Source organism: Guillardia theta (assembly GCF_000315625.1).
Source record: "Guillardia theta CCMP2712 unplaced genomic scaffold GUITHscaffold_221, whole genome shotgun sequence".
NCBI lineage: Eukaryota > Cryptophyceae > Pyrenomonadales > Geminigeraceae > Guillardia > Guillardia theta.
The window spans coordinates 1-24,897 of record NW_005434455.1 but is presented as its reverse complement, the minus strand read 5'-3'; the positions used below and the strand labels follow the sequence as shown (position 1 = coordinate 24,897).

Here is a 24,897-nt window from a genome sequence, read left to right as displayed (position 1 = left end):
TCCCCTCCCTCCCTCCCCTCCCCTCCCTCCTCCCTCCTCCCTCCTCCCCTCCTCCCCTCCTCCCCTCCCTCCCCCTCCCTCCCTCCTCCCTCCTCCTCGCTCCCTCTCCCCTCTCCCCTCTCCCCTCTCTCTCTAGCGTGTCCCCAGGCTCTTCTCTCATCTCTCCTCTGTTTCTTCGGCCCGTCAGATGGATATGGCGGGATGAGCGTCGGCTTCCTCTGGCTCGTTGAGCTCCACACAGTAGGTGTGAGGAAACCAGCCGATCTCATCGTGAAACCTGCGGCGGGTCAGAGGCCATGGAGGAGGGGCGAGGAGGTGGAAACAGATCAACACAGCGCAACGAGAGGAGAAGGGAAGAATACGAGGGGTAGAGAGCGGGAGAGGGGAGGAGGAAAACGACTGGCAGGAGGAGGAGCGAATGGTATGGCGACACTCACATGCCCAGCCACCAGCCGTTGGAGTCCTTATGCAGGATGGTGACGACATCCTTGGGCTTCAACCTGCCTGAGATGAGGGGCGAGCGGAAAGAGGGAGGAAAGAAGGGGAGATACGAGGAGAAGAGAGGTCGGCAAGAGAAAGACGAGGAGGAGGAGGAGGAGACCTTAAGAAATCGTGCAAGACTTCCTGCCCTGCTGTCGCCGCTCGGTACTCGCCGGGCTCAAAGTTGTAGACGATGACTGCCTTGCCGATGGGCTGCGACACCAACGAGTGAGGGAAACAAGGAAGGCGGAGGGAGGAGACAAGGTGAGGAAGCGCTGTAGGGGTCAGGCTAGCAGAGGAAGAGGAGGAAGACCTCTAGATGATCTTCTTCAGACCCTGAGCATTCAGACTTGTCAAGGCGAGCAAGGAAGAAGAGGAGGAGGACCGGAAGCGCTGGAGTAGACCGAGCATTGAGAGTCCATCGACCCTCGCCGAGCGGAGAACTCTGTTATCATGGTCACACAACAAGTTGGGAGAAGAGAGAGAGCATGTTCTTGTGCTCGCCGATGCATCTCTCACCGATGAATCTATTTGCCTGCTCCGTCGCCTGCGACTCCGTCCTGTCTGGAGTCGGAGGAGGTTCCAGCGTCCTCGAGAGTTGCATCTAGAACATGTCATCAACGGACGAGGAGGTGGAGATTGTCGTGGTGATGTAGGAAGAGGAAGGAAAGGCGGGTGGGGAGGGGGTGTAGGGGGGGTCGGGAAGAGCCTCACCGCAGGAACCTCAGGCCCTTCCTCGGCATCCTTGGATGGTCCTTCCCGTGCGTCGTTGCTTCCGTCTAAGCTAAGGCCAGCGAGCCCTGGAGCGGAGGAGCAAGAGACGTCAGGCTCAGTCAAGGAGGAAGGGGGAGGCAGACCGCGCTGTGTCTCTCTTATGTTGGCAAGGGAGGCGCCGCCGGAGATACCAGAGTCCGGATGATGAATCTTGAGGCTGCGTTGCAATTAGACCCGCGGGAGGTCGGGCAGGAGGAGGAGGAGGAGGGGGGGGAGGAGGAACGAGAAGGACGAAACAAAAGGAGAGCGAAGAGGCGGTAGAATAGCCGACCTGCCGGAAGGAGCCAACGAGTAGGTCAAGTAGAGACCGAAACTTTCCTTGAACTTCTCATGTTTCTTATCCTGCCAGCCCGTGAGTCTCTAACTCCGACCCGAGCTTCCCCTCCTGCTGCCTCTCCTTCCCCTCCCGAGCACCTTCTTAGGCGGACCGTCGAGCTCGCACTTGGGCATCCACACGGAGTTGCTCTCCGCCAATGAGGGGCTGGTTGCGCGTGAGGAGGAGACAACGGCAGCAGGAGCGTCACCGGAAGGGGGCAGAGGCATGGTGAGGGCCCTTGAGGAAGGAAGTGTGTATCCAGCAGCTGCAGACCTGAGGAGGCAGGTCACGAGAACAACGACGCTGCTCGCTGCCTCACGTTGTCCTCTGCTGATGACTTGAAGAAGCCGCCGACCTTCTTGTCTGTGATGATGATCTGCAAGCGTGTGACTAGGAGGGCACAGGGCTGGTAACCCAGCAGGACACCTGCACGTCTCCAGCTAGGACCGTGTGGGTGAGGTCGAACTCGAAGTACTCCCCCTTCCCCTTCTGCTCGCGCTGTCAACGACCACGAGCAGCAGCCCAGCAGTCACCTCATTCACGCTGCAGGAGAAGACCGTTGCTCCGTTCTTGATCTGGCACTGTGGTGAGCGAGCTGAGAGGTCGGTACTGCAGGCACCAGCAGCATCGGAGCATGCAGCCAGTAGGGAGGATCGACAATCCTCAGGAGCTTCACCCTCAGCGACTGGCACAGGAGCATCACTGGAGCTCATATACACCTCCCACCCTCCTACCACAAGAGGACGAGACATTCCGAGGTTCTCCGAGAAGTACTGACAGTACCTCCTCTGACTTCTGATCGTGACTCCCTTCCCGTCCCTCGTTCGCGCCTGCTCGTGTCTTCAATCATCTTTCTCCCCATCCTCCTCCATTCTTCACCTGACCATAAAACTTCATGGCCTCTTCCGCTGTCGAGCATGTTCCGCTGCAGGAGCGTCACGAGCGGGTCAGCATGGTTGTGTTGTCACCAGTGGAGCAAGTACGCCACGATCATCACTCCCGTCCGTCCCTTCCCCGCCTGCTGTTTGCTCAGCTCTTTCTCCTTTCCGGCACCGCCACTTGCCTTGCAATGCACCGCAATGATGTTGTGCTCTGACTGGGCCAGCCACCTCTGCGCACTGAAGCAGAAGGGCCTGGCAGAAGCATCAAGGGAAGGGGAGGAGATGGACTGGGGTCAACCTCATCATCTCGAACTGCGGGGGGTTATGGTCGTCGAAGGGGTAGTGCTCCACCCTCCCGTTGAACTGCCGGCGCTCTCAGCTTCCTCCCCCGCCCTCCAGTCTGCCATCCTCACCCGCGAGTGATCGTAAGTTCTCTCCGAGCACAGGTTGAAGATCAGGTAGCGATCCGAATGCCTGCTCGGCCATCAGATGACTGACTCAGTTCAACCTCCTGACCTCGTCTCGAAGAATCTGTATACATCGTCCGCGTGGTTCCTGTAGGAGCCTTCCATCCCTTCCGACGGGAAGCCCATTGCAATGATCCTCGGCGTTCTGCATGCCCGTCTAAGATCCTTCTCCCACCTCCCTGAGCAACGGTACATGTACGCAAGATCCAAGCTGAAACCGTCCTGTTGACGACGGCATGGCACATCAGACGAGAACACGACGAACAGGGTACTGCTCACCTGCTCGAAGCGAAGCTTATTCTTCGACACCATCTTCTTCAGAACGGTCTGCAGCCAAGAGGCATTATTGCGCACACGATTGTGCAAGCCCATCATCACCGTCGGGGTGCCAGTCAGACTAATAGATCCCCGACTCGGTTGGCTGTCAGACGTCAGGCGAGTAGAACGAGGACGAAGACTGGCCAACCTTGACAGCACAGGGTTGATCTCCGGGTATGAACGCCTGACCTGCTCTTTGAGTTCCTCGAAAGAGCCCGAAGGCGAGAGATGCTGCCATGTACTATAAATCCTTGACCATCGCATGCCTCGTGAACCAACTTGTTTCTTGAGGTGCAGCTTGATGTTCCTCAGGATCCCTGACAAAACATTCAGCAAGAACAAGTCAAACACAAGACACGATATACCCTCAATCCATTGGTCTACTATCTCTTCGTCTTCCCCTGTACATCAGTCGCGGTCTCAGTGCACCCCTTGCACCAACCAAGGAACCTCACCTCGCAGCGAGAAGATGCGCGCTTTCCCATCACCCATAAACAGATTAGTCGCCACTTCAAAGGTTGGAAGTCTCTTGGAGGAAATCTTTAACAGCTGCTCGTCAGCACTTTCAACATCAAGGAAGCCTCAACCTTGTATGCGTTCTTGATGTTCCCCATCCATACGACTTTGAGCTACCATTGACAATCATATCACAAACCACTTTATCATTGATCAGAGGGGGTGTGAGAGACGAGAAAGAGAGCAAGCGAGAGCGAGAGCGAGAGGGGAGAGGGAGGGAGGGAGGGAGAGGGGCGGCAGAGGCAGAGGCAGGGAGGAGGAGAGCGTGAGAGATCCGCACAGGAGTATTGTTGGACTCTTGCTCATAATACTGCAGGCACATGCCATCCAACGTGAACCACCTTCAATCACCAGTACATCTCAGGACCTCAAACCCGCACGCAGTCTCGGCCCTTACCGACGTTTCCATCCTTTGTAATTCAGGACTCCTCTTGGGTTGCGCTTGAGGAAGTACCCCTTGAGGAACAAGGAGATCAGAACAAGAGCTGCAGCGCCTCCATCCTGACCTGCAACCTCGCTGGCTGTACCTACAAGGAGCAAAACAAGGTCACTCTTTGATCACGCATCCAGGAACAAGAAAAGAAATTACATTTTCACTGAAGTCATCCTTCCTAGATGCAGCATTCTGTGCTCTATATCAGTGGATTCGGGCTTGTTCCAATATTGAAAGTGATACCCATGAATGAGCACGGATTTTGTTGTCTTTGGGATTCGTTTCAACTTCAGCCATATTACTTGTCACTCATGACCGGTATTTCTGCAGCACCAAGAGAAAGACATCAGTGAGATCACTATCCCTATCCTGCCATTCAGCATGTGACAATGCTATCGATTTCTGAACTTTTTGAATGCCACGATACGGGAAATTTCTGCTGCTTGACTCAACTTGCAAAAGTCCAATACTTTTGGTACCTACCAAAAGCTCGAACATGGACATGCATATCTATCAACATCCCATCCATCAACCTGCTAACATCTGACAGTCCTAGACAACAACATCTCTTCTATATACCTCGAAGCTTTCCAGTACACTTTCACAGAGTGCTGGGCACTGCATTAGATCTCCCGTCCTCATGCTACATAACTGGAACCTGATGGATTCTACTCATGAGATCTCCATCGTTCACAAGCATGCACCCTCGTCCTCAAGACCAACTCTCCTTCTACCCTCGGCTCCCGGAGCCAAACCCAGCTCGCAATTCGAAGCTTCCTTCCGCATGACTCTCTTCAATATTATTTTTGTCCAAGAGTTCGACGTCCTTCCTGCCAATCAAGATTTTAAACTTGTTTCAATCGCTTGTTTGCCATCCCTCCTCTCTTTGCCGCTCGCTTCTCCCGTTCCTCTGCCCTCGCCATCGAAATGCACATCGCTCTTGTTGAAGTACCCAACCCCTTACCCCTACCCACGACCTATCCTAAAACCCACCCCTCTCTAGACGTGACTGTACCCCTACCCCCATGAAAATATCTCTTGATCACCCCTACCAGCCTTACCAGATTCACCCCTACCCCATGGGGTTGCTACTGTAGAGATTGTCTAAAGTCCCATCGGATTCCCCACCCCTCATTCCCCAACCCCACCCCCACCCCCTGATCCTGCTACTACAGGGGCTGAGTTTATAAAATTCAACTTCTATACCCCACCCATACCCATACCCATACCCACCCTTGTTCCTCCCCACCCTATGTTGAGGCTCCTTTCAACCCAAAGTTTCCCCAACTGGATCCCCCATTTCATATCCTACCGGACTACCCACCCATCCAACTTCTACCTCTATCGGTGTAATGGGTACTCGTCCCCTACCCCCACCCCTCGACTGGTCACTTTACAATGCATTTCACCAATGACATATTTTAGAGCACCACCCACCCTTCCACTGTTCGTACATTTTAAAGTTGACTGTAATCGATGGTGGGTAGGGCAGTGAGAGTACCCGGGTCCTTCCAATAGGTGTATAACCCGGTGATAAAATGCAGTCATTGACCCCACCCATTCCGAGACCTTGTGAACCACTGGAATGTACCCGTCCTGTTGGAGAGCAACGACCACTCTTTGACATGACTACCCCACCCCCTTCTAAGTTGCCATTAGACCATGTCAACCCTTCCCTCACCATTGACCCCACAAGGTCAATGGGATGACCAGTGACATAGCAGAGATATGGACCCCCGGACCAGAAGCGAATATCCAACCCTGTTGACCATCACCCCTACCCCCATCCAGGTCGTTAAGCACAAGTGACTACAAGTCAGGGAGTTGTCTTCCGGACCACCCCCACCCCCCAACGAACGGAAATACCTGGATGATTTGATCATCATACCCCAACCCTCGACCCTCTTTGATCTTTGTTCTGCTACCCCCACCCCCCACCCCCCTGGAAAGCATTCACCACCCATTCAGTTCATTTTTTGTGTTTCAAACATCATTCACACCGGTTCTTTCTAGTATCGAAGTACCGGTCATGGAATACCCGCTACCACGATGTTCACTGTCCTGAAGCGCCCGGGAAGAAGTCATGCTTTCAATTTGAAGGTTCGAGTTTTCAATTTTAGTGGAAACATTTCAAGAACAAAGAAAAACCGTCAGCAAAAATCGAAAATCAATCTTTTCGTCATTTTCAATAATATTGTTGAAGCACCCTACCTCACACCCACCCACTCTGCTTCTCCATCCCTCCTATTCACCACCACCCCTACTCGGATATCCCGAAGTCAGATGAGCACAACTTGTACCTTTTTTTTTTCGTCCGATCGGAACTTTAGTCAACTGCAGCCCCTGAGCCCAACCGTTGAATTGAACCGTTGAACTTCGGAACCGGCGGTCCCGGACGTCGGGCCCGGTCCGAGTAGTGACTCGGAGTCCGATCGGACCGGCGGGCGGCCGGCGCCGGGCCGGCGGCGGCGGCCGAGCCTTCAGGACTCCGGGACTCGGGAGAGTCTGGCAGCCGCTGCAGACGGTGAGCCTCCGCCGGGCCCTGGCGGCGGCGACCCCGGCCCCCGCGGCGGGCCGGCGGCCCCGGCGCCGGCGACTCGGCGGACGGCCGGGCCCGCCCGGCGCCGGCCCGCGGCCGCCCGCAGCCGCAGGCTTAGCGACGGCGACCCGGTGACTCAGTGATAGTGACGCTCACACTGCCGCACTGGCACGCCGGAGAGTCGGAGCGCCGGGCCGGCCGCGCGGCGCGGCCGCCCGGCGGCCCGGGCGGCCGGCGGATGATCATCAGGCCGGGCGGCGGGCCGGCGCGGCGGTGACACTGGCCACCGGGTGACGGGGGCCCGGCGCTGTGCCACCGCCGAGTCACAGCGGCGGCGGCGGCTGCCCGGCACCAGTGGCACGGTCCGATCCCCCGAAGGCTCGGGAGCGGCCCGCGTGCCAGCGGCCGCGGCCGCGCGGGCCGCGGGCACCCGGCCCGGGCCCGGCCCCTCACTGAGCCGCCGATACCGATTAGGGCCATGACTCGATCAGGCTCGGACTCGGGAGGTGGCACCGCCGGGCCGCCGCCGGCGGCGCCGCCCCGTTTCGGCCTCAGCCTTCCGACAAGTTCAGCCTGTCACGGCGGAAATCCTCCAAGCGCCGGGCGGTGGGCCGCGCCGTGCCGCCGCCAGGCTGACGGCGGCGAGTCAGCCGCTGGGCGGCAAGGCAGGGCCATCAACGGTCGGCCATACTGTGTCAACCGAACCGTGACGGAGTCTCAGTGGCGATGCCAACATGCTTGCCGCCGGCGCCGGACGCGCCGCGCCGTCACTGGCACTGAGGCCACTGCGCAGTGACTGCCGCTGAAGGCTTAGCCGCCGCGGCCGCGGCCGCGGCGCCGCCGCGCCGTCCGATCCGGCCCGGATCAGTTTTACTCTGAGGCGAGTGGGGGAGCTTGACTATGGGACCTGAAGTGCATCCAGGTAGGTGCACAGAACTTATTCTTTAAGTGGAGTATTATATAAAATAGGGTATGTATGAATGTGATGGTAGATTGTATTGACTGTGCTTGTCGATGTTGACTACAAACGTGAGTGGACGAGGATGCGAAGCATGAGGCAGGGTCGAGGGGCAAGCAAGAGCGGGAAGGGAGACGCGGAGAGTGGGAGGGAGAGGGAGAGGGAGGACAGGCATGGAGAGGATGAAGAGGAGGATTGCATCACAGGAAGCAGTGTGGATCGAGGAGAAAGAGTGTAACAGACGTTAGAAAGCCGAGACGAGGAAGAGAAGAGGGTAAAGAACCGTGAAAGAAAAGTCAAAGTGAGCGGGCATTAGAGGAGGGGGGGACGGAGAAGAAGTCAGAAGGAAATTGAGGGAGACGTGAAGTAGAATATCATCAGACTGATTCCCTCCACGAGCGCACAGACAATCACAAAGACGTTTGAATGGGCAATTTGAAATTCGGATTTGCTCAAAGAACAATAAGAAAAGGCTGGAAAATTGTCTGTGTATGGTGTGATTGTTTGAGCTCCTCCTTATGATTCACATGGATTGGTGTGCGAGTTTTCTTGATGGTGATGCTCATGGAACTGTTGCAAGTTCTGTTCGAATCAACAACTGAGAGGATTTCACAGGAGCTCTCTTATCCTGTTGGACAGGGGAATGAAAGTTCAGAGCAATTGATCAAAGTGCTGTAGAAGAATCAGATACAAACGATGTCGAGTGAAGGTGAAATAGCCCTGGACGAGGATGCGGTGAAGATCCGAGCAATGATCTCGGATGGTTTTTTGAAAGCCGGCTGCAAACTGACTCTGGTGTGTCCTACTCGTTTGCCACATGACGATTTGTGTTGTCTGCTATGTCTCTGTGCCGTCTGTCTTGCTATATTTCTTACTCGAACGTTTCGGACTCTGCAGACTCCCATGTACATCAGTCAAGATGGGACGGTTGAAGAAAACGGCAACAGCGGCGTTGTCGGCGAGCTGCTGGAAGATGGATCTGTGAAGTGTCAAGGAGAGACATACAGGTCTGACGATGAGTACCTGAGTGGTATTTCTGAGATCGCTTCCTGCAGTTCGGTCAAGCTGTTTGCACAAACGCTAGACTCAAAGGAGAAAGAGGCTGTTGAGATGGATATCTGGACTAGAATCAAAGTTGTTGACATGGATCAGACTCTGGATTATTTCAAGCAAATGAGCGAAGAATGCGTCAGCTTTCCCTTGATTTTCGACCTTATCTCTGCGGAGGACCTTGAGCGGGAGATGGATTCGGATTTGAATGTCACGGATGATACCAAGAAACGCTCCCTCAGCGAAATGAATGGAGAGGAAGATGACGAAAAAGCTGCAGATGAGCCTGAAGTTGCGAAGAAGAGCAAGCTTATTCCAGCGTACCTCCTCTGGTATCAGAGAAACAGTGAGAAGGTGAGGACGGAAGGGGAGGCGCTTTCCAAGGACGCAGCCCTTGCCAAGGCAAAGGAGCTGTGGGAGCAGCTTCCTGAGGCTGACAAGAAGCCATACTACGACCAGCAAGACAAGCTGTCTGAGGAATCCTTCAAGATGGAGATCCTGGACAAGCTCAAGATAGATGGCAACATGGCTGAGCTCGTCGAGAAGAAGCTGGCTGCTTTCACTCAGCAGGACGGTTTGCCCCTCCTCACGTCTCCTACGTCGCTCGAGAAGTTGTCTGTGCTCTCTGTCGCAACACCTACGAGAGTCTCGCATGCTTCGACGTCTGAAGCAAGCAAGAGGAGGCGAACTTCCATCAACGGCCGCAAGGTGACTGTACAGGTCGACGAGGTAGATCCCGCCAAGCTCTGAAGCCCGTTGCTGATAGCATGTGAACAGGTTGAGACCATTCTCGCTCTTGCCGACGATGACGAGAAGGACGTCGAATTCGAATTTCCTGTGCTTGCCTGCCACACTAGAAGGTCTCCCATCATGTGCGGTCTCTGACGTTGACGCCCTTGAAGGTGCCTGTGCCATGGTAAGGGCCCTGATCCCTCCACTCGCCGAGAGGCACAGGCGTTCATCAAGGGTAGCGGAGACCTCGTGCCGGTGCTGCTGCTCCTTGGTGCCTCCTCCTCTCACTTTGCTTCCTTGGGTTAGATTCGGGTCGCATCAGCTCTGCGCGGCATCGGCTTCCTCCATCGTGGCGTGAAGAATTATCACAGCAAATGGGACACGTGAGTTGACTTGAGGGCCAGCGAGGGAAGCGGAGAATCTCCTCCTCCCTTGATGATGACGACGACGATGATGATGATGAAGATGAAAAATTTATGATGAAAATGCACCGACTGTTGGTGACGGGATGGGCCCAGGTATGCCGGTGACACCATGCTGCTTCTGGCTGGTGTGGCGCTGCGCAGTCAGGGCCCGGTAAGGAGGGAGGAGAAGGTCAGCAAGTCTGGGGTTACACCTGCTGGGCAGATCAAGAAGGAGGCAGACAAGCGCTTCTGGCAGATCGCAGCTCAGTACGAGGCCAGGTACACCGACGACTCCATGGGCATCGTTGATTGCGGGTCAGGTACCAGAGCTGGGCCTCCTGTGGTGCGGCTGCGTTGGATCCAGAGTCCAACAGTGGTAGGAGAGGGCGAGTTTCTGCTCTTTGAGTGAAGATCGCAGCAGGCGACGTGCTGGGCCTTGCGGAAGGACTGCTCGCCCTTAAGTGGATGGGCGTTGATATTGATGCCAAGGAAGGACTCAAGAGGTGAGCGAAGGGGGCAAGAAGGGCAGAAACTGACTTTTGATCTTCCTTTAGCGTGTGGGATGGCGTGAAGACTGCGCTGTCGGAGCAGTGCGACACTGTGAGTACAGGAGGTGGATGTTGCGCAGTCCTGAAGGAAACATGTCAGGTGGAGCTTCTTGGCTTCGACCCTCGTCAGGAGAGGTGAGGGACGAGGAGAGGGAGGGTTACAGCATGGAAAGACAAGGAAGGAGGTGGGCAGGTGAGGCGTTGATGAATGTGCGCCATCAGGCTGCCGCTCACTAAGAGGACCAACTGCAACAACTGCACGAGGTTGCATCACCTGCCATGAGGCAGTCAAAACGCTTCAGCTCTTCATCATCAACTATCCTCTCCGCTCCTCTCCGCTCCTCTCCTCCCGTCCCCTCCACTCTCTTCCCCTCCTCACCTCTCAGCTATTCCTCCTATCGCATTCCTACCGCCTACCCCATCCCTCCTTGCCATCTTTCCATAACTGTCTGATTTCTTCTGCAGCGCCAACGACGATGCTGCCACTCGCTGTCGCTACTGCGGATGGTTCCTCAGGTAGGAGGATGCCAGCCAAGGCAAACCTCACGGCACCTGCAGGGCGAGGCCGCAGTACGAGGATGTGACGGACGCGCTGGTCAGAGGAGGAGGAGGATTGGGAGGCAGGGGGTGAGACGATTCCAGGTTTGGTGCTACCTCCTGCAGGAGCTGGGCATCGAGCTCGACAACACCAACATGTAATTTCTGCTTCCTGCTAAGCGCAGAACCAGTCACGCGTCTGGTTGCAGCAGCGGCTCTCCGGACAATGCTGGCCCAGTTCGCATGCACCATGTCCTATCAATCTATCCACAGGTACCATCACATGATGATCTGCTTCTCCTGCTGATCTGAGGGCCTGAACCTGTAGATCTATCCTTATCTCCCCAAGAACCAGCTTGGAACCCTCCTCCTCCTCCTCCTCCTCCTCCTCCTCCTCCTCCTCCTCCTCCTCCTCCTCCTCCTCCTCCTCCTCCTCCGCATGACTTTGCTGCAGATCTGTTCAAGCAGCAGTGCTACCTCATCACTCATCTCCTCCTCACCTTGAGCAAGTGAGTCCCTGTTCTTCTCCTCTTGTTGGTCCCTTGGCCTCGTCTCTTCCCCCATGACTTTCTCCCGCACAGATACGGTCAACTGTCGCTTCCTCAGCATCTTTTCCGAGCGGGTCTTACTCGTCGCGTGTTGCTTCATGGCTGAAGTGTCGACAGAGTTCACGTTCCTGCATGACAACATGTCGACTGCTGTGGAGCTCAACGATCCTGAGGTAGACGAATCACGCCATCCCCTCCCCCTCCCCCTTCTCTCCTCGTCCTCCACTATCCCTCCTCGTCTACTTCTGACTCCTCTGACTCCTCAACCTCCTATTCCTCCTCTCTCCTCCCACCTCTCCTTATCTTCGACTTTCTCTGTCTCTTAACCATCTGATAGCTGGTCGGCGAGTTCATCGACTGCCTGGCAATCCTTGGAGCAGGTGACTGCCTCCCCTCACCTCTCAGCAACTGAAGCTCCTCAAACTACAGGCGATCGAGATGTCGAGATGATCCGCGGAAGAAGGTGCAATTCAACTCCAGCTGCCTCCCACCTAACAGTGCCTGGCAGGTTCCTCCTCGAGCTGGAGCAGACGATGGGAGCGAGGGGAAGGTGGACAGATACCGATGCTCACTTCTACCGCCACTACCATACCAGCTGGTGACTGCCTGACAAGCCAACTCCAGCTGAAGTTCTCAAGGTGTGCGGTGACGGGCCTGATGCAACACAACTTCAAAGGCGAAGGACCCGAGTGAGTTGTTTTCATCCCCAACCCCCAATCTCATCTTTCTCGCTCATCTCCTACTGCTCCTCCTCCTCCTCATTCCCTCAAACTATCACGATCTTGCTCTTTCAGTATGTCGATGGCAAGCACTGACGACACAATAGGTTCAAGAAAGAGTGGAGTGCTGTTGCAAAGCACTCGGCCTATTGGTAAGGAGGACGAGGACGAGGAGCGGGGAGATAGACATTCAACAGACTGACATTCATGCAGGGCAAGTGTGTACGGGCAAGTGCTCAAGGAGCTTCCGGTGGAAGGTATGCCCTTCTGGAACCTCCAGGTGAGGTGCTGCTGGGCGTGGCAACGATCAGTGAGGGAGCGAGCAGGAGGATACAGACGCAGACTCGTCAGCTGGAACCCCGAGGAAGCGCGGAAGCAGCTGGGAGAACCCCGGGGTATGAGCAGAGAAGGACGGAGGGACGGAGGAGGGGGGTATAAGCAAGAAGACGAGGCAAGGCGACGAAAGGAGGAGAGGGGAAGAGAAGAGAGCAGAGCAGAAGAGGAGAGGCGAGGCGATGAGAGGAGAGGAGAGGAGAGGAGAGGAGAGGAGAGGAGAGGAGAGGAGAGGAGAGGAGAGGAGAGGAGAGGAGAGGAGAGGCGATGAGAGGAGAGGAGAGGAGAGGAGAGGAGAGGTGGTGATAGCATGCAGGTCTTGTGCGAGGCAGAGCCAGCCATAGAAGACCTGACGCTCCTTGGCGACGCTCTTGGCATGCAGGTGATTCCACATCCCCACTCATGCCCTCCAATGATCCTCCTGAGCTCCTTGAGTAGAGCGGAGAAATCAAGGACCAGCAAATCACTGCCAGCTCCGGTAGAAACTTCCTCACTCCTGCTCCACTTCCTTCCTTCCTCCTTCCTCCTCGCTCCTTCCTCCTCTTTCCTCCTCCTCCTCATCGTCATCATCATCATCATCTTCTTCTTCTTCTTCTTCTTCTTCTTCTTCTTCTTCTTCTTCTTCTTCTTCTTTCCCTTCCTTCCTTGTCCTCCTCACTTCACTTGCAGTCTGGGATTCGCAAGGGTGGCCTCCCGATCAATGTGGCGCTCGTCTTGCAAGGTTTGTCTTCTCCCTCTCCTTCGCTTTGTCTTCTCCCTCTCCTTCGCTTTGTCTTCTCCCTCTCCTTCGCTTTGTCTTCTCCCTCTCCTTCACTTTGTCTTCTCCCTCTCCTTCACTTTGTCTTCTCCCTCTCCTTCACTTTGTCTTCTCCCTCTCCTTCACTTTCTCTTCTCACGAATGTCGCAGACTCAATCGCGTTGATGGCATGACCGGCTGCTGGCTGGCTGCCGAACCCTCGGCAGACCAGTGGCTGGAGGTAAAACCCTCCTGCTCCATCTGCTCCTCCTTCCGCTCACAGTAGGCGTCAGGTCGATCTCGGAAGCAAATGCGAGCTCACAGGCATCGCAACGCAAGGGAGAGGACACACGCGCGATGGCATCTTCGAGCAGTGGGTCACTGCTTACGAGGTCGCTGCCTCTTCTTCCTTCTTCAAGGCTGAACGTCTGGGCAGTTGATGACGAAAGAGACGGAGAGTGAGGAGTGGAAGGGCCGGGAAGGCTTGCTCGGAGGCAACACCGACCCGCACACGCCCGTGGGTCACAAGCTGAGCGTGAGTCTCCTCCCTTCTGCTCCTCTTCATCTGCAGCTGACCATCCAGCAGCCTCCTCTCGTCGCTCGTTTCGTCCGCGTCTGCCCCAGGGCTTGGTTCGAGCACGTCAGCCTCCGCCTCGAACTCTACGGCACGCGCCTCGAGCCGCTGCCTCACAAGATGGAGGAAGTGAAAGAGGAAGAGAAGGTGGAGGCAAAGGACATGGAGGTTGAGGAGCAGGATAAAGAGTAGACCTGACCTCGCAGACCCGCTGGTTCTCGTGAGAATATCTCATTTCTGCAGAGAAGCGGTCCAGGGAGAAGACAAAAAAGGATCGAATCTTGAGTGATCATAATGAATATCTTAAAACTCCAACATGTTTTGCAGCTCTACTCCTCATATCATACACTATCGTCTGCCTACCTGTCAGCAGTAAACCCAGTCCATCCCGTTGGGTCCCTTCCCTTCGTCGCCCTCCTGCTTCCCGCTCATGCCGCTCTTCGCCTGTGCTTCTGCTCCTGGCCCTTGCACCACGTTCTGCGTAGGGGGAAGGTGAGGTATATAAGCAGTGCTGCTGCTGGGAGTGGTGTGAGCGGACAGGAAAGAGTCAGGGCCTGTGTACGCGTCCTCCGGGCCCCGTCGCGGCGAGGGCCTCGTCTTGAAGGGGAGCCCGAGCTTAGCGGGGACGCTCACCGCCTGATCCACGACCACATGCTGCTCTTGTTGTACATGTAGGCGGTGATCTGCCATGGCCTGGAACTGAACCACGTGCATGAGCTGCGGCTGCACCAGCTGGGGCTGAACGGTGTACTGCTGGATGACAGGCTGGATGGTGGCCAGCTGGACTTGAGCTGTGAGGATCTCTTGCTGTGCGCGCGAGTGAAGCTCCTCGGCATACCAGTCATATTCTTCGCGCTGCATGTGAAGGCTGAAGCCCATGCGGAAGAGAAACTCCAGCTCGAGCTTGTTGATCTCGACAGTTGTCATGCCGCCCACCTCAGCCCAGTGCTTATTGGAGTAGTAGAAGTCGTCGAGGAACTTGGCTGCAGTCATCACCGCCACAAGAAACAGTCTTTGGAAATTGGTGGTAGTCAGACACACCCCCGGGTCGCGCTTCTTCATCCGCTCGAGGTAGATGAGGCCAACGGCGAAGCAGCAGGGACTTGCTCCGCTGTACTTCGCTACCCTGGAGAGCAACAAGTAAGCACAAGACTTGATTCGAGGGCTGCAGCATGAACCTGTTCACAAATGCCGAGGCTGTGAGGGGGGGCCTGCGACCGGTGAAAGAAGGAAGGGAGCTTTTCTTCTGCAGCTGCTCATTCCTGACCACAGTTTCCTCCAGCATGTGCGCTATGACAGCGACCAGAGGTTCTTGTCTCGCAGCATCTTTCTTCATAATTTCAATCAGTTCTGGAAATGACATCTGAGTAGCGTCAGGGACCACACTCTTTTTGCCGTCCATCGTATTGTGCGGAATCTTGTTCCAATTGACAGAAGAAGAAAAATCTCAACCCAAAGAAGAATGAGCACTCAAATGCCTTAGTGCTTTTGAGCACAACAACCTCTTTGCTCAAGGTTGGACTATTTAACACCACTGGAACGAAGCTGCTGAGTGGGCCCAACAAAATCCAACCCTCATCCAACTTGACACATTCCCATCCACCGCTCTTGACCGCGACCTAAAGTTGACGAGATTTCCAACACAAGACAAGGATCACACCAACCCCACAGAGTCACCTGAGCATCGCACACACGCGTTAGAGTCTAGCCATAGACGTTAATGTTGCCAAGATCCAATTTTTACAAAATGACAGGTCAATGATCAATGATGATGGCGACATATCACTTTGCAGCGTGCTTTCGTGCTTACGCGGGATCCTCGTTTCACCCAAATCTACCTTGCACATTTCTTGTAAAGGGTGAAATCTCATATACTCCGATCGTTTCAAAGTTTCTTACGACTCTGCACGAATCTTGCATCCTAACCTTAGAGTTTCTTACACCCATGAATACCCTGATGCATTCGTTGCCTTGCTCTGTTAAACCCCATCCCCTTCACGTCTCGTTTTCTCTGCCTTTCTCATCTTCTCTTCCTAATCGTCTCGCTTCCTTGACCATCATCCAGGTCTCAGTTCGCTTCTCCTCCTCTTCTCCTTCTCCTCCCCTTCCATTCCCTTGGCGTATCTTACCGGCAGTTCGACATCCCCGTGCACTCCCTCAAGACACTACCCTACCATGGGACACAGTGTCCGAATATCTTGCACCACCCACCCTTGTATTTGTGGGACAAATATCGTATTTACCCCTATCTTACTATTCTTTTTGGGGGGTGTGAACACCCACCGATGAACTACCTACCCTCGAATCATAGTACCCCACCCCTCTTTTTCACACCCCACCCTATTGTGCGTCCCTGGCAGGCCGTTCAGGGCTGGTTTTAAATTTGAAGTAAATTTTGAAATATTCTTTGGATTTTATTTCAATCACAAATAAATTTGATAATATTTGATCTCTTTTTGAATATTGAGACAATATTTTGAAGAGAACAAAGTGAAATGTGGTGTGTCACCTGCATGAAATGTTTGTGGAGGAGCTTAAAACGTGATATTCTTTCGAAATGAAGCGTTTTGGGGGACTCTTTGAATTTACTCGTTTCAATTTGAAATACTTGAGAAATATGTTTCAAAAGTTGTGGAGGAGAATTTCAAAATTCCCTCCAGGTCTGAAAGCGACTCTGCTCGAGGTGTCTCTAGCGCCCCGAGGGGTAAAGTAGATGGATGGGTGGGTGGTCAATATACCACCGGTGGGATGAAAAAGGGTTTCGATAACCGGTCCAATCTGAAGCTGCTGGTAAGTTTTCGATCACAAGGGTGGGTGATACCAAACGACCGCTTGAACACAAAGGGGTAGGGTGCCTTGAAATACCGGTGGCTATCCAAAACCGTACCACACGGACAGAAGGGGGTAGGGGTTGAATCGAAGGATTGCGAAGAGTAAAATATAAGTTGGGGTGTTAGTCTGGGTAGCGGGGGGGTAGGGGTAGAGTCATCAAGAATATGAGGGGGGTGCGTGGTCCAACCTCAGTCGTAATGAATAAATTTCTTACCGACTAGGTAGGGGAAGGTGGTGAGTATGGGGGTAGGGGTAGGGGTAGGGGTAGGGGTTAAAAACCGGTAGGGAGAGGGGGTACGTGTGGGTGTGATACAAGACATCAAAGAGGCTTTCTGGAGGTGGACTAAAAAAGATTGACCAACAAACTGGTACACTTTGATGAGTAACCTTTGTATTGAGTTCCTTTTGATAAGTATTAACAAGTGGATCACTACTGACTCGGCCCGGAGCACAAGAAGCGGACTAGTGGGCCCGGACTGATCGGGGATGTGGTACTTATGTCATGGCGACAGCGAAGATATGCAAGAGCAAGAGAACTTCGTACCATGCTATACACTACAAGAGCTCCATCCCATGCCATACACTACAAGAGCTCCATCCCATGCCATACACTACAAGAGCTCCATCCCATGCCATACACTACAAGAGCTCCATCCCATGCCATACACTACAAGAGCTCCATCCCATGCCATACACTACAAGAGCTCCATCCCATGCCATACACTACAAGAGCTCCATCCCATGCCATACACTACAAGAGCTCCATCCCATGCCATACACTACAAGAGCTCCATCCCATGCCATACACTACAAGAGCTCCATCCCATGCCATACACTACAAGAGCTCCATCCCATGCCATACACTACAAGAGCTCCATCCCATGCCATACACTACAAGAGCTCCATCCCATGCCATACACTACAAGAGCTCCATCCCATGCCATACACTACAAGAGCTCCATCCCATGCCATACACTACAAGAGCTCCATCCCATGCCATACACTACAAGAGCTCCATCCCATGCCATACACTACAAGAGCTCCATCCCATGCCATACACTACAAGAGCTCCATCCCATGCCATACACTACAAGAGCTCGATGCTTTCTTATACAACTCGATACTATCCCAAACACATGACAACACTGGCACATGACGCATGACGGTTGTTTTTGTGCAGGATGAATCTACCGACAAGAGCTTCTGGTGAGCGAACGTAAAGTCACGATGGAACGAAACGTCGAAGCTCAAATCTTCGACGACTTTTGCCTCGAAGCTGTCGTCCTCGTTTTTGGTGCGGTCTCGTTAACCACTCTTGGTTTCATCGCTATCAACAGTCACTCAGTCCTTGCCGGAGGCGAGCTGGGCCTCCAGCAGGTGAGTGAGGAGGAGATGAGCAGGAGCATGACATTGTCCAGGTCCTCCTCGCAGTTCTCGTCTTCGGCATTCTGCTGCGAGCAGGGCTAATGGCGCTCGGAGGTGCGAGTTGATGATGCTTTGAGGTTTCTCGTTTCTCACGCCTTGTGTCCAGTTGAAAAGTTCGACCTCGAGCAGTTCTCGGGACCTCTCTTCTTCCTGCTGTGGCACTGTATCCTCCTCCTATAGGATGAGCCAACTTTTCTTCCCTTCCTCTTTCAGCTTGACGTCCTTGTCTGACGTACTAGCTCTACTCACGTACCGCTGATCCTTATTCCCGCTTCCTGAGGTGTGCCGATCAGTGCTGGTATTCGTTCGTCGATGTACAATTCAGAGAGGATGCAACGATGCGACAACAGTTTGAATGACTTACATAACAATAACAATTCCTTATACTTATCCTCGGGGCCACCCCCGGGCAGAATATCTCTCCAAGCGTTCTCCTCTCCCCCATACTGTCGTCTCCCTCTTCCTCTCCTTTCTCGCCTTTCTCCTCTCTTTCTTCCTTCTCTTCTTCCTCTCCTTCCCTCCCATTATTCGATTGGTTCGCTTGTCACTCCTGTGATACCAAAGCCTTTAGGTCCGAACTCCTTGGCGTAGCACTTCTGGCAGTAGAGCTCGCCGCGTCCTGCATCCTTCGGTCAGCAGGGGGAGGAAGAGCAAGTCGACTACGTTCGGTGAAGCGACTGTCAAGGGACTTGGAGCAGAGGAGGCACACGAAGCAGGTCTTGTGGTACTTGATCATGTTGGGGCCTTCTCTCGCCTCCGCCAAGTAGACTGTCTTATTGCAACGTGGGCATTTCTCTCCTCCTCCAAACTTGCTCGCAAGCTACCAGAGGTCACGGGAGCAGCAGGGGATGGCGAATACCTTGTTGCTTGGGGATGGAGTCTCGTTGGCTGATGGCGCCCAGGCCCTCCCTGCTCGCTCCCGTCACCATACAGGCACTGAGTCGCACACCTGTGCCTGTGGTGATGGAAGGCGAGGATGCGCTGGTGGGAGAAGAGGTAGGGAGAGAGCTTCCCACGCCGAAGCCCTTAGGTCCAAACTCCTTGCCTGCTGCATGTCACACCGTCCCTGTCAAGATGCGGAGAAAGACCGTAGCAGGACTTGCAGAAGAGTTCTCCTTGCCTGACCGAGTACGTGCTGTCCAGTAGCTTCTTGCAGATCGCGCACACAAAGCACAGCCTGAGCAAAAGAAACGTGGAGAGTGTGAGCAGGCGAGAGAGCAGAACAGAGAAAGGCGAAGGCGAGGAAACAAGAGCATGAAGAGGAGGACATAAGGGGAGAAGAGAGGAGCACGAGAAGAGGAGATCGGCGTAGAGGAAAGAAGGTATTACTTGTGGTACTTGATGGAATCTGGGCCTTCTCTGGCTTCTGCGAAGTACACGGTGCTTTTGCAGCGAGGGCAGACGTCTCCTCCTCCTCCATACTTGGTGGCGGTGGGGGTAGTGACGGGAGACCTGGACTCGCTCTTCTCCTCCCTCAGCGACAGACCTGCGACCCTCGAACTGAGAGCATCACTCTGCGCGGCAGGTTGAACGGGAAAGTGCTGACTGAGCTGCTCCACCTGCTCCGGGGGAGGAGAGACGAACTCGGGGATGTCATCGATCACGTCGTCATAGTCGTCTTGAAGACCAGAGATGGTGAAACTATTTCCCGCGCTCATGTGAGGTCGTCGTCAACTGTCAACGTCAAGTCTGAACCAGACTTGAAGCATGTCAGAGAAACAGAGATAATGCTTGTTTTTCATCATCAAAACCATGATGCTATGATGCTCTCATCAATGAATCTGCTGGTTCCTTCCTGGCCTCCCGGGCCTTCGCCCTATTACTGTACCTTCACATCTCCTCTCCTCTGCTATCCTCTCCCCTCCCCTCTCCTCCTCTGATATCCCTCCCCTCCCCTCCCTTGACCTCCCCTCCAATCCTCTCCTCTCCTCTCCTCTCCTCTCCTCTCCGCTCCTCTCCTCTCCTGTCCTCCTTCGCTGCTCTGGTTATCCTCCACAAACGATCCCATATGTCTGATGCAACCCATGTTGCATTCTTTGCCATCCTCACTCTCTCTGTTCTTTAGCCGCCTCTGGTGTCCTTCCCCACTGCCGCTCTTCTGCTTCTAACTTGCTTCTCCTCGTCCTCCCGCTCCTCTCCTCTCCTCTCCCTTCTCCCTCTTTCCCGCCCCTCAGGCCCTACTTTCAACTTTTACTGTTTCATTTCAGAAGCTATCGAAATTTCAAATGAGAGGCGAAAGTTTCAGGATCCTCATTAGAAGGGGTGAAACTTTTAGAGTTTTGGAGGGAGATTTTCGTTTCACTTTCAGCGCTTGCAGTCATCATTGACTCGCCAGCTCGTCGTGACGCAGCAGCCGCTTGTCCTCCCACGCCGTCACCTCCTACATCGTCATCCCCACCCCACACTTCCTCCTTCCTCCCTCCTTCCTCCCCACCCTTCTTCTTCCTCCCCTCTTTCCTTTCCCCCTCGCCTCCGGGGACTTGTTGTCCTTTCAGTCCTCCAACTCGAAGCTGAAGTCACTCTCCAACTTCGGCTCACCTTGTCTGCCTCTCCACTCGGGTACGCGAGCATGTCCTGCCCCAGCTCGTGGCAGTGGATCCCTTTGTCTGCGGGAGCATCACAGGGGAGGGGGCCGGCAGGCGAGCAGACCGAGTCGCCGTTGGAAGATTTTATCGACGAAGATGGAGGTGAAGAGCGTGCAGAGCAAAGAGGTGACGCACAGCAACGTGGGCCCGAAGAGCCAGCCGAGTATCTGCTGGGCCTTCAGCTGAGCCAGTCAGAAGGAAAGAAGGTCCCCTTACTGGGAACGTGAAGATCAAGAGCCGTTGGGTCAGCCACATGAAGACGGAGTATCTAGGAGAGAGTCAGGACAGCCTGAGACGCCACACACGCTTCCTGTTGCACGCCTCGCTCAGAACAGGAGGGAGATCCGCCTGTCAGGGTGTGAGAAGAAGATCCCTCCAGCCTCTTCCCACCTGGATGTCTGTCGACGTGCACTGACCGATGACAGTGATTCTGTTCAGCAGCTCGCATGCCTGAGATGCCTCAGCCAGGCCTCGTAACCTCCCGCATCACCTGGAACGTGCATGCCACGATGCCTGCCAGGAAGGTGCAGAGCACGCCGATCTTAGTGAGAGGATGGATGTCCAGCTTGTATCCGCCTGCTCCAGCACGAGTCACGGGAGGGATGCGAAGAAGCAGCGACGCCTGTCAGAGGGTCCCCGTCCGACAGCACCTGACGCACACATGAGTGAGGAGGAGGAGGAGAGGAGAGATTGAACCCGGAGGTGGCAGCTGAGGTCCAATGCGGTAGACACCGTCACGATGAGCTAGGACAGCCGTCAGCCTGTCCCTCCTCTCATACTCGGACACTCATGTCACCGCCAACGCCGAGAAGGCAACGTCGCCTATACATGTAACCACCTGAATTTCATTGCGCATGCTCTGATGGGCAACAGTGAAGAGAGTCAAGACAGGACTAGTCTGAATCACCCTCACCTGCACGCAAAGAAGGTTGTACTTGTCATCGGACGTCATGGAATTCATCCACCTCACTCTCCATCTCCTACCGAACCCGAAGATTGTCTTCTCTGTAGAATTGTGAGGTCCTGGAACAACTTGACTGCAGGCCGTCTGTACCATGAGACTTGAAGAATGTCAGGTGATAGATAACAATGAAGCTAAACCCTAAGATGACTGCAATCGACTCTCTGCAACACACTCAGAACTGGAAGCTTGTCCTTCTCCATCACCGCGAGTCCATCAGTTTCATCTGTCCTCCACATTCTTCCAAGGAGAGCCTTTTCTTCATTCTCCCCTTCGGGAATGTAAAGCGTAATGGGGAAGAATCAACCAGTATCAAGCAGATTTCTGTATTGAATTTCAGAGTGTCTGGCAATCTCCCCTCCCCTTCCTCCCCTTCCTTTCCTGCCTCCTCCTTCTCCCCCTCTCCCTCTGCCCTCCTCCCTCCTTTCTTTCTCCCGCCCTCTCCACAGTTCCCCCTTCCCTCCTCCTCCTCCCTCCCTCCCTCCCTTGTTTCCATCCCTCCTCCTCCCTCTCTTACCTCCCCTCCCCTTCCTCCCTTCTTTCTCCCTCCCTTCTTTCTCTTCCCCCTCCTTCCTGCATGGTGTTGTCGCACAAGAAGGTATTTATGATGGCCCGCCTCAGGAACGAGGGCAGTGATTTTTTGAGAGCAGAATTGTTTTCTGTCTTTTGAGTGGTGGGCGTTAAATTAATCAAGGCGGGACAGACATGGCAAGGCAAGCCAAGGGAGAGAGAGAGAGAGAGAGAGAGAGAGAGAGAGAGAGAGAGAGAGAGAGAGAGAGAGAGAGAGAGAGAGAGAGAGAGAGAGAGAGAGAGAGAGAGAGAGAGGCAGGCAGGCAGGTAGGTAGGGAGAGACAGGATTGGTTTCGAGACGAGGCAACATGAGGTGGGTTGATGGGAATAGGAGGAACATTGAAGCACATTGCTGTTTGATATATCATTATCAAGATCGTTTCTCGATACTGTCTAACTTCACATCATAATTTGTTTTTAGTGGATCAGCCGGAAAGTAGTTTGCCTGCCAAAAATTGGAGGGGTTTGAGTCCTTCGTTCATCGAGACTATGTCATTCATGGAAGAAAGTGGAGATTTCGATGGAGCACTTCGGGAGAAAAATGTTCCCAAGCCTCCGCCGCGAAGAAGGAGGCAAGCACAGGTGGTTCTCTTGATACAATTTTACTCCATCCTCACTGCTCTAACGACAATCGTCATCCTTTGCAGGAGGGAGAGAACCAGTCGGAGCAGCAAGCCTCCAGCTCTCAAGTGCTGCCGAAACAATCTGGATGGTCCGCGTCAAACGAGTCTGCTCCTCCTGCCGGTCGACGACGAGGAGATGACACGCAGGCAACGGAAGTGAACAACAACATCGCAGCATCTAATGACGACGACGACATCTTGGTAACTTGGAGGCAGAGGACTCACACGCTCACGCTGCCTGTTAGATCATCCCCGACCTAGAAGGGGAGCACGAGGACGACCTGTCGACTGTGGTGGCGGAGCCTGGAGTGGTCGGGGGCGAAGCTCTGCCGACGTCGTTCAAAGACGATTACGGGAGCCTTCCTCCCTCTCAGGTCAACGGCATAGACCTGAGCCTCCTCTACGAACGCCTCCTTCCCTTGAAACAGCTGCGAGTCAAGGAGGGGAACTGGAACCCCGACATGATGCTCAACAACTTGAAGCAGGAGATGCAGGAGGAGGCGGATAAGAAGGTGAGTTGAGGGCTTTCGTTTCGGGCAGCTGAAAAAAGTTGAACAGGAAGAGCATATGAGAGAAGATACCGAAAGTCAGCCTTGAGGATCGTTGAGGGGATCGCGTGGGCTGCAAATGGAAATACAAACTGCGATTGGCTGATGAATTCAAGCTAGTGAAGCAGATGGTAATGTTTGAAACTTTCCAAATTTAAGCCAGCTGCCAAGATGCTCACTGATGGGAAGGAGAGGTAGAGAAAGAGACCTGACACGTGGAGCTATCTGTCTTCCATTCCTCTTTGGAATCAGTTCAGAAGTTCTTGCTGACTTCCAACTAGCCTGGCTACGAGTGTAGGCCTCTACAAAGCACACCCGCTCTCTTCGCTCAGATTGTTACCAGGCTCATATTGGGCAATAAGCCACTCAGGCGCAGTCCCTCCACCATCCTCGGTAGAGGAAGCGGTTTGTTCAAGTTGTCACGGTTTGTCGCTCTGTCATAACGTTCCAACTACTAGTAGTCAATACTAGGCTGAGGTCTTGGCTCGCAAACGCGCCGCCACCTATCAGCGCCTCACCATGCAGCTGACGCTGGAAGCGCTCTTGTCTGGTGCGAGGCGCATGACGCCCTTTCGGGTGCAAGCACTTCTCGAGCCAGAGGACAGCTCCTCCTCGGACTTTGTCGAGTCGCCCGAGGAGTCTTCGCCGGAGGTCTCCGACTCCGATGGGGGAAACATCCAGAGTGGAGCCGACGCGCCCACTGTGACGTCGGATGCCTCCGGAGAGCTCGACACCACTGGGGGGCTTGCTGCTGGTCCGAGCTCGCCTGCCTCCGATGCCGCACAGCCCCGGTCCTTGGGCATTGATGCGGCGTCACTGCCGGCCGTCACGGGCGGTGTTGGTCTCGGCTACCGCTGACTCGGAGGCTAGCGAGGAGGACTGGATGCGTCACCTCGAGCGGTACCGTGCTCCTGTGCCCAGCCTCCCTCTGTCCGCTCAGCTGCCCCCGGCGGCCCCCCGGGCGGCAGCGGCCGGCTCCTTGCTTGGCGGCTGCTGTTTCTCCGTCCGGGGGCCGCAACCGCCAGCTTCAAAGCTTTGTGGCAGCGGCGGACGTCTCAGCTGACAGCGGTCAGTCGGATGCCTCCGGGTATCGCGTCTAAGGGGGTTTCATCTCGGACGTTCCCATGCTCCTCAGTGCTCCTTGTTAAACCTCCTAGCGACTGTTGCTTGACCCTCCGGGCCTGGGCCCTGCTTGTCTGCGCGTAGGCTGGCGGTGCCGGGTCTGCTGACAGTTCAAGTTGCCCCTGCTCCTCCATATCGCAGAGCTTTTTCCCTCTGTTCGAGTCTTGGCCTATGCTGACAACGTCGTGCTTGTCGGTCCACTCGAGGATGCCGTTGCAGCTACGTCCGCTATGAAGAAGTACATGTTGGCTGATCTGAAGCTAGAGATTCAACCTCGCGAGTCGAAAGTTTACATCCCCTCCTGGCATCAACACCCTGATCTCTCGCAGCTGAAGAAGAGCCTTAAGCGCCGTCTCAAGACTCAACTT

At 54.6% G+C, this 24,897-nt stretch overlaps 7 protein-coding genes across 7 annotated transcripts; 3 read left to right on the top strand and 4 right to left on the bottom strand.

Moving 5' to 3' along the window:
• Positions 1-2,269: 2,269 nt before the first annotated feature.
• GUITHDRAFT_158972 (hypothetical protein) lies at positions 2,270-3,495 on the bottom strand (the record flags this gene model as incomplete). The annotated part of the gene is made up of 11 exons (XM_005819476.1): positions 2,270-2,300; positions 2,354-2,400; positions 2,450-2,495; positions 2,539-2,588; positions 2,634-2,703; positions 2,750-2,814; positions 2,865-2,925; positions 2,968-3,063; positions 3,112-3,140; positions 3,198-3,245; positions 3,493-3,495. 11 exons carry the CDS (start codon positions 3,493-3,495, stop codon positions 2,270-2,272), a joined length of 546 nt encoding a protein of 181 aa, XP_005819533.1.
• A 4,883-nt stretch (positions 3,496-8,378) lies between these two features.
• GUITHDRAFT_121262 (hypothetical protein) lies at positions 8,379-14,152 on the top strand (the record flags this gene model as incomplete). Its single annotated transcript, XM_005819475.1, has 32 exons — positions 8,379-8,477; positions 8,580-8,689; positions 8,738-9,461; positions 9,510-9,592; positions 9,635-9,719; positions 9,771-9,847; positions 9,983-10,040; positions 10,092-10,147; positions 10,189-10,244; positions 10,290-10,371; positions 10,423-10,468; positions 10,517-10,551; positions 10,639-10,680; positions 10,882-10,932; positions 10,975-11,011; positions 11,059-11,111; positions 11,535-11,575; positions 11,619-11,674; positions 11,839-11,881; positions 11,931-11,964; positions 12,010-12,099; positions 12,140-12,190; positions 12,328-12,372; positions 12,434-12,500; positions 12,870-12,935; positions 12,992-13,031; positions 13,223-13,274; positions 13,461-13,530; positions 13,583-13,681; positions 13,726-13,824; positions 13,876-14,051; positions 14,107-14,152. 32 exons carry the CDS (start codon positions 8,379-8,381, stop codon positions 14,150-14,152), a joined length of 2,769 nt encoding a protein of 922 aa, XP_005819532.1.
• Positions 14,153-14,229: 77 nt separating this feature from the next.
• Positions 14,230-15,199, bottom strand: GUITHDRAFT_82190 (hypothetical protein; the record flags this gene model as incomplete). The annotated part of the gene is made up of 2 exons (XM_005819474.1): positions 14,230-14,989; positions 15,042-15,199. The coding sequence occupies 2 exons, from the start codon at positions 15,197-15,199 to the stop codon at positions 14,230-14,232; spliced, it is 918 nt and encodes a 305-aa protein (XP_005819531.1).
• A 2,677-nt stretch (positions 15,200-17,876) lies between these two features.
• On the top strand, positions 17,877-18,509 carry GUITHDRAFT_156292 (hypothetical protein). Its single transcript, XM_005819473.1, has 3 exons — positions 17,877-18,072; positions 18,114-18,174; positions 18,227-18,509. The coding sequence occupies exons 1-3, from the start codon at positions 17,923-17,925 to the stop codon at positions 18,298-18,300; spliced, it is 285 nt and encodes a 94-aa protein (XP_005819530.1). The 5' UTR covers positions 17,877-17,922; the 3' UTR covers positions 18,301-18,509.
• A 127-nt stretch (positions 18,510-18,636) lies between these two features.
• On the bottom strand, positions 18,637-19,824 carry GUITHDRAFT_90996 (hypothetical protein). Its single transcript, XM_005819472.1, has 6 exons — positions 19,450-19,824; positions 19,209-19,297; positions 19,076-19,165; positions 18,980-19,029; positions 18,784-18,940; positions 18,637-18,739 (listed from the first exon to the last, which is right to left on the bottom strand). Exons 1-6 carry the CDS (start codon positions 19,776-19,778, stop codon positions 18,645-18,647), a joined length of 810 nt encoding a protein of 269 aa, XP_005819529.1. The 5' UTR covers positions 19,779-19,824; the 3' UTR covers positions 18,637-18,644.
• Positions 19,825-20,440: 616 nt separating this feature from the next.
• Positions 20,441-21,931, bottom strand: GUITHDRAFT_121258 (hypothetical protein; the record flags this gene model as incomplete). Its single annotated transcript, XM_005819471.1, has 13 exons — positions 20,441-20,500; positions 20,555-20,608; positions 20,659-20,726; positions 20,770-20,875; positions 20,922-20,973; positions 21,025-21,053; positions 21,096-21,155; positions 21,196-21,281; positions 21,365-21,449; positions 21,502-21,564; positions 21,619-21,710; positions 21,760-21,830; positions 21,873-21,931. The coding sequence occupies 13 exons, from the start codon at positions 21,929-21,931 to the stop codon at positions 20,441-20,443; spliced, it is 885 nt and encodes a 294-aa protein (XP_005819528.1).
• Positions 21,932-22,656: 725 nt separating this feature from the next.
• On the top strand, positions 22,657-23,575 carry GUITHDRAFT_166679 (hypothetical protein). The gene is made up of 4 exons (XM_005819470.1): positions 22,657-22,818; positions 22,884-23,060; positions 23,105-23,371; positions 23,418-23,575. The coding sequence occupies exons 1-4, from the start codon at positions 22,726-22,728 to the stop codon at positions 23,454-23,456; spliced, it is 576 nt and encodes a 191-aa protein (XP_005819527.1). The 5' UTR covers positions 22,657-22,725; the 3' UTR covers positions 23,457-23,575.
• Positions 23,576-24,897: the final 1,322 nt, after the last annotated feature.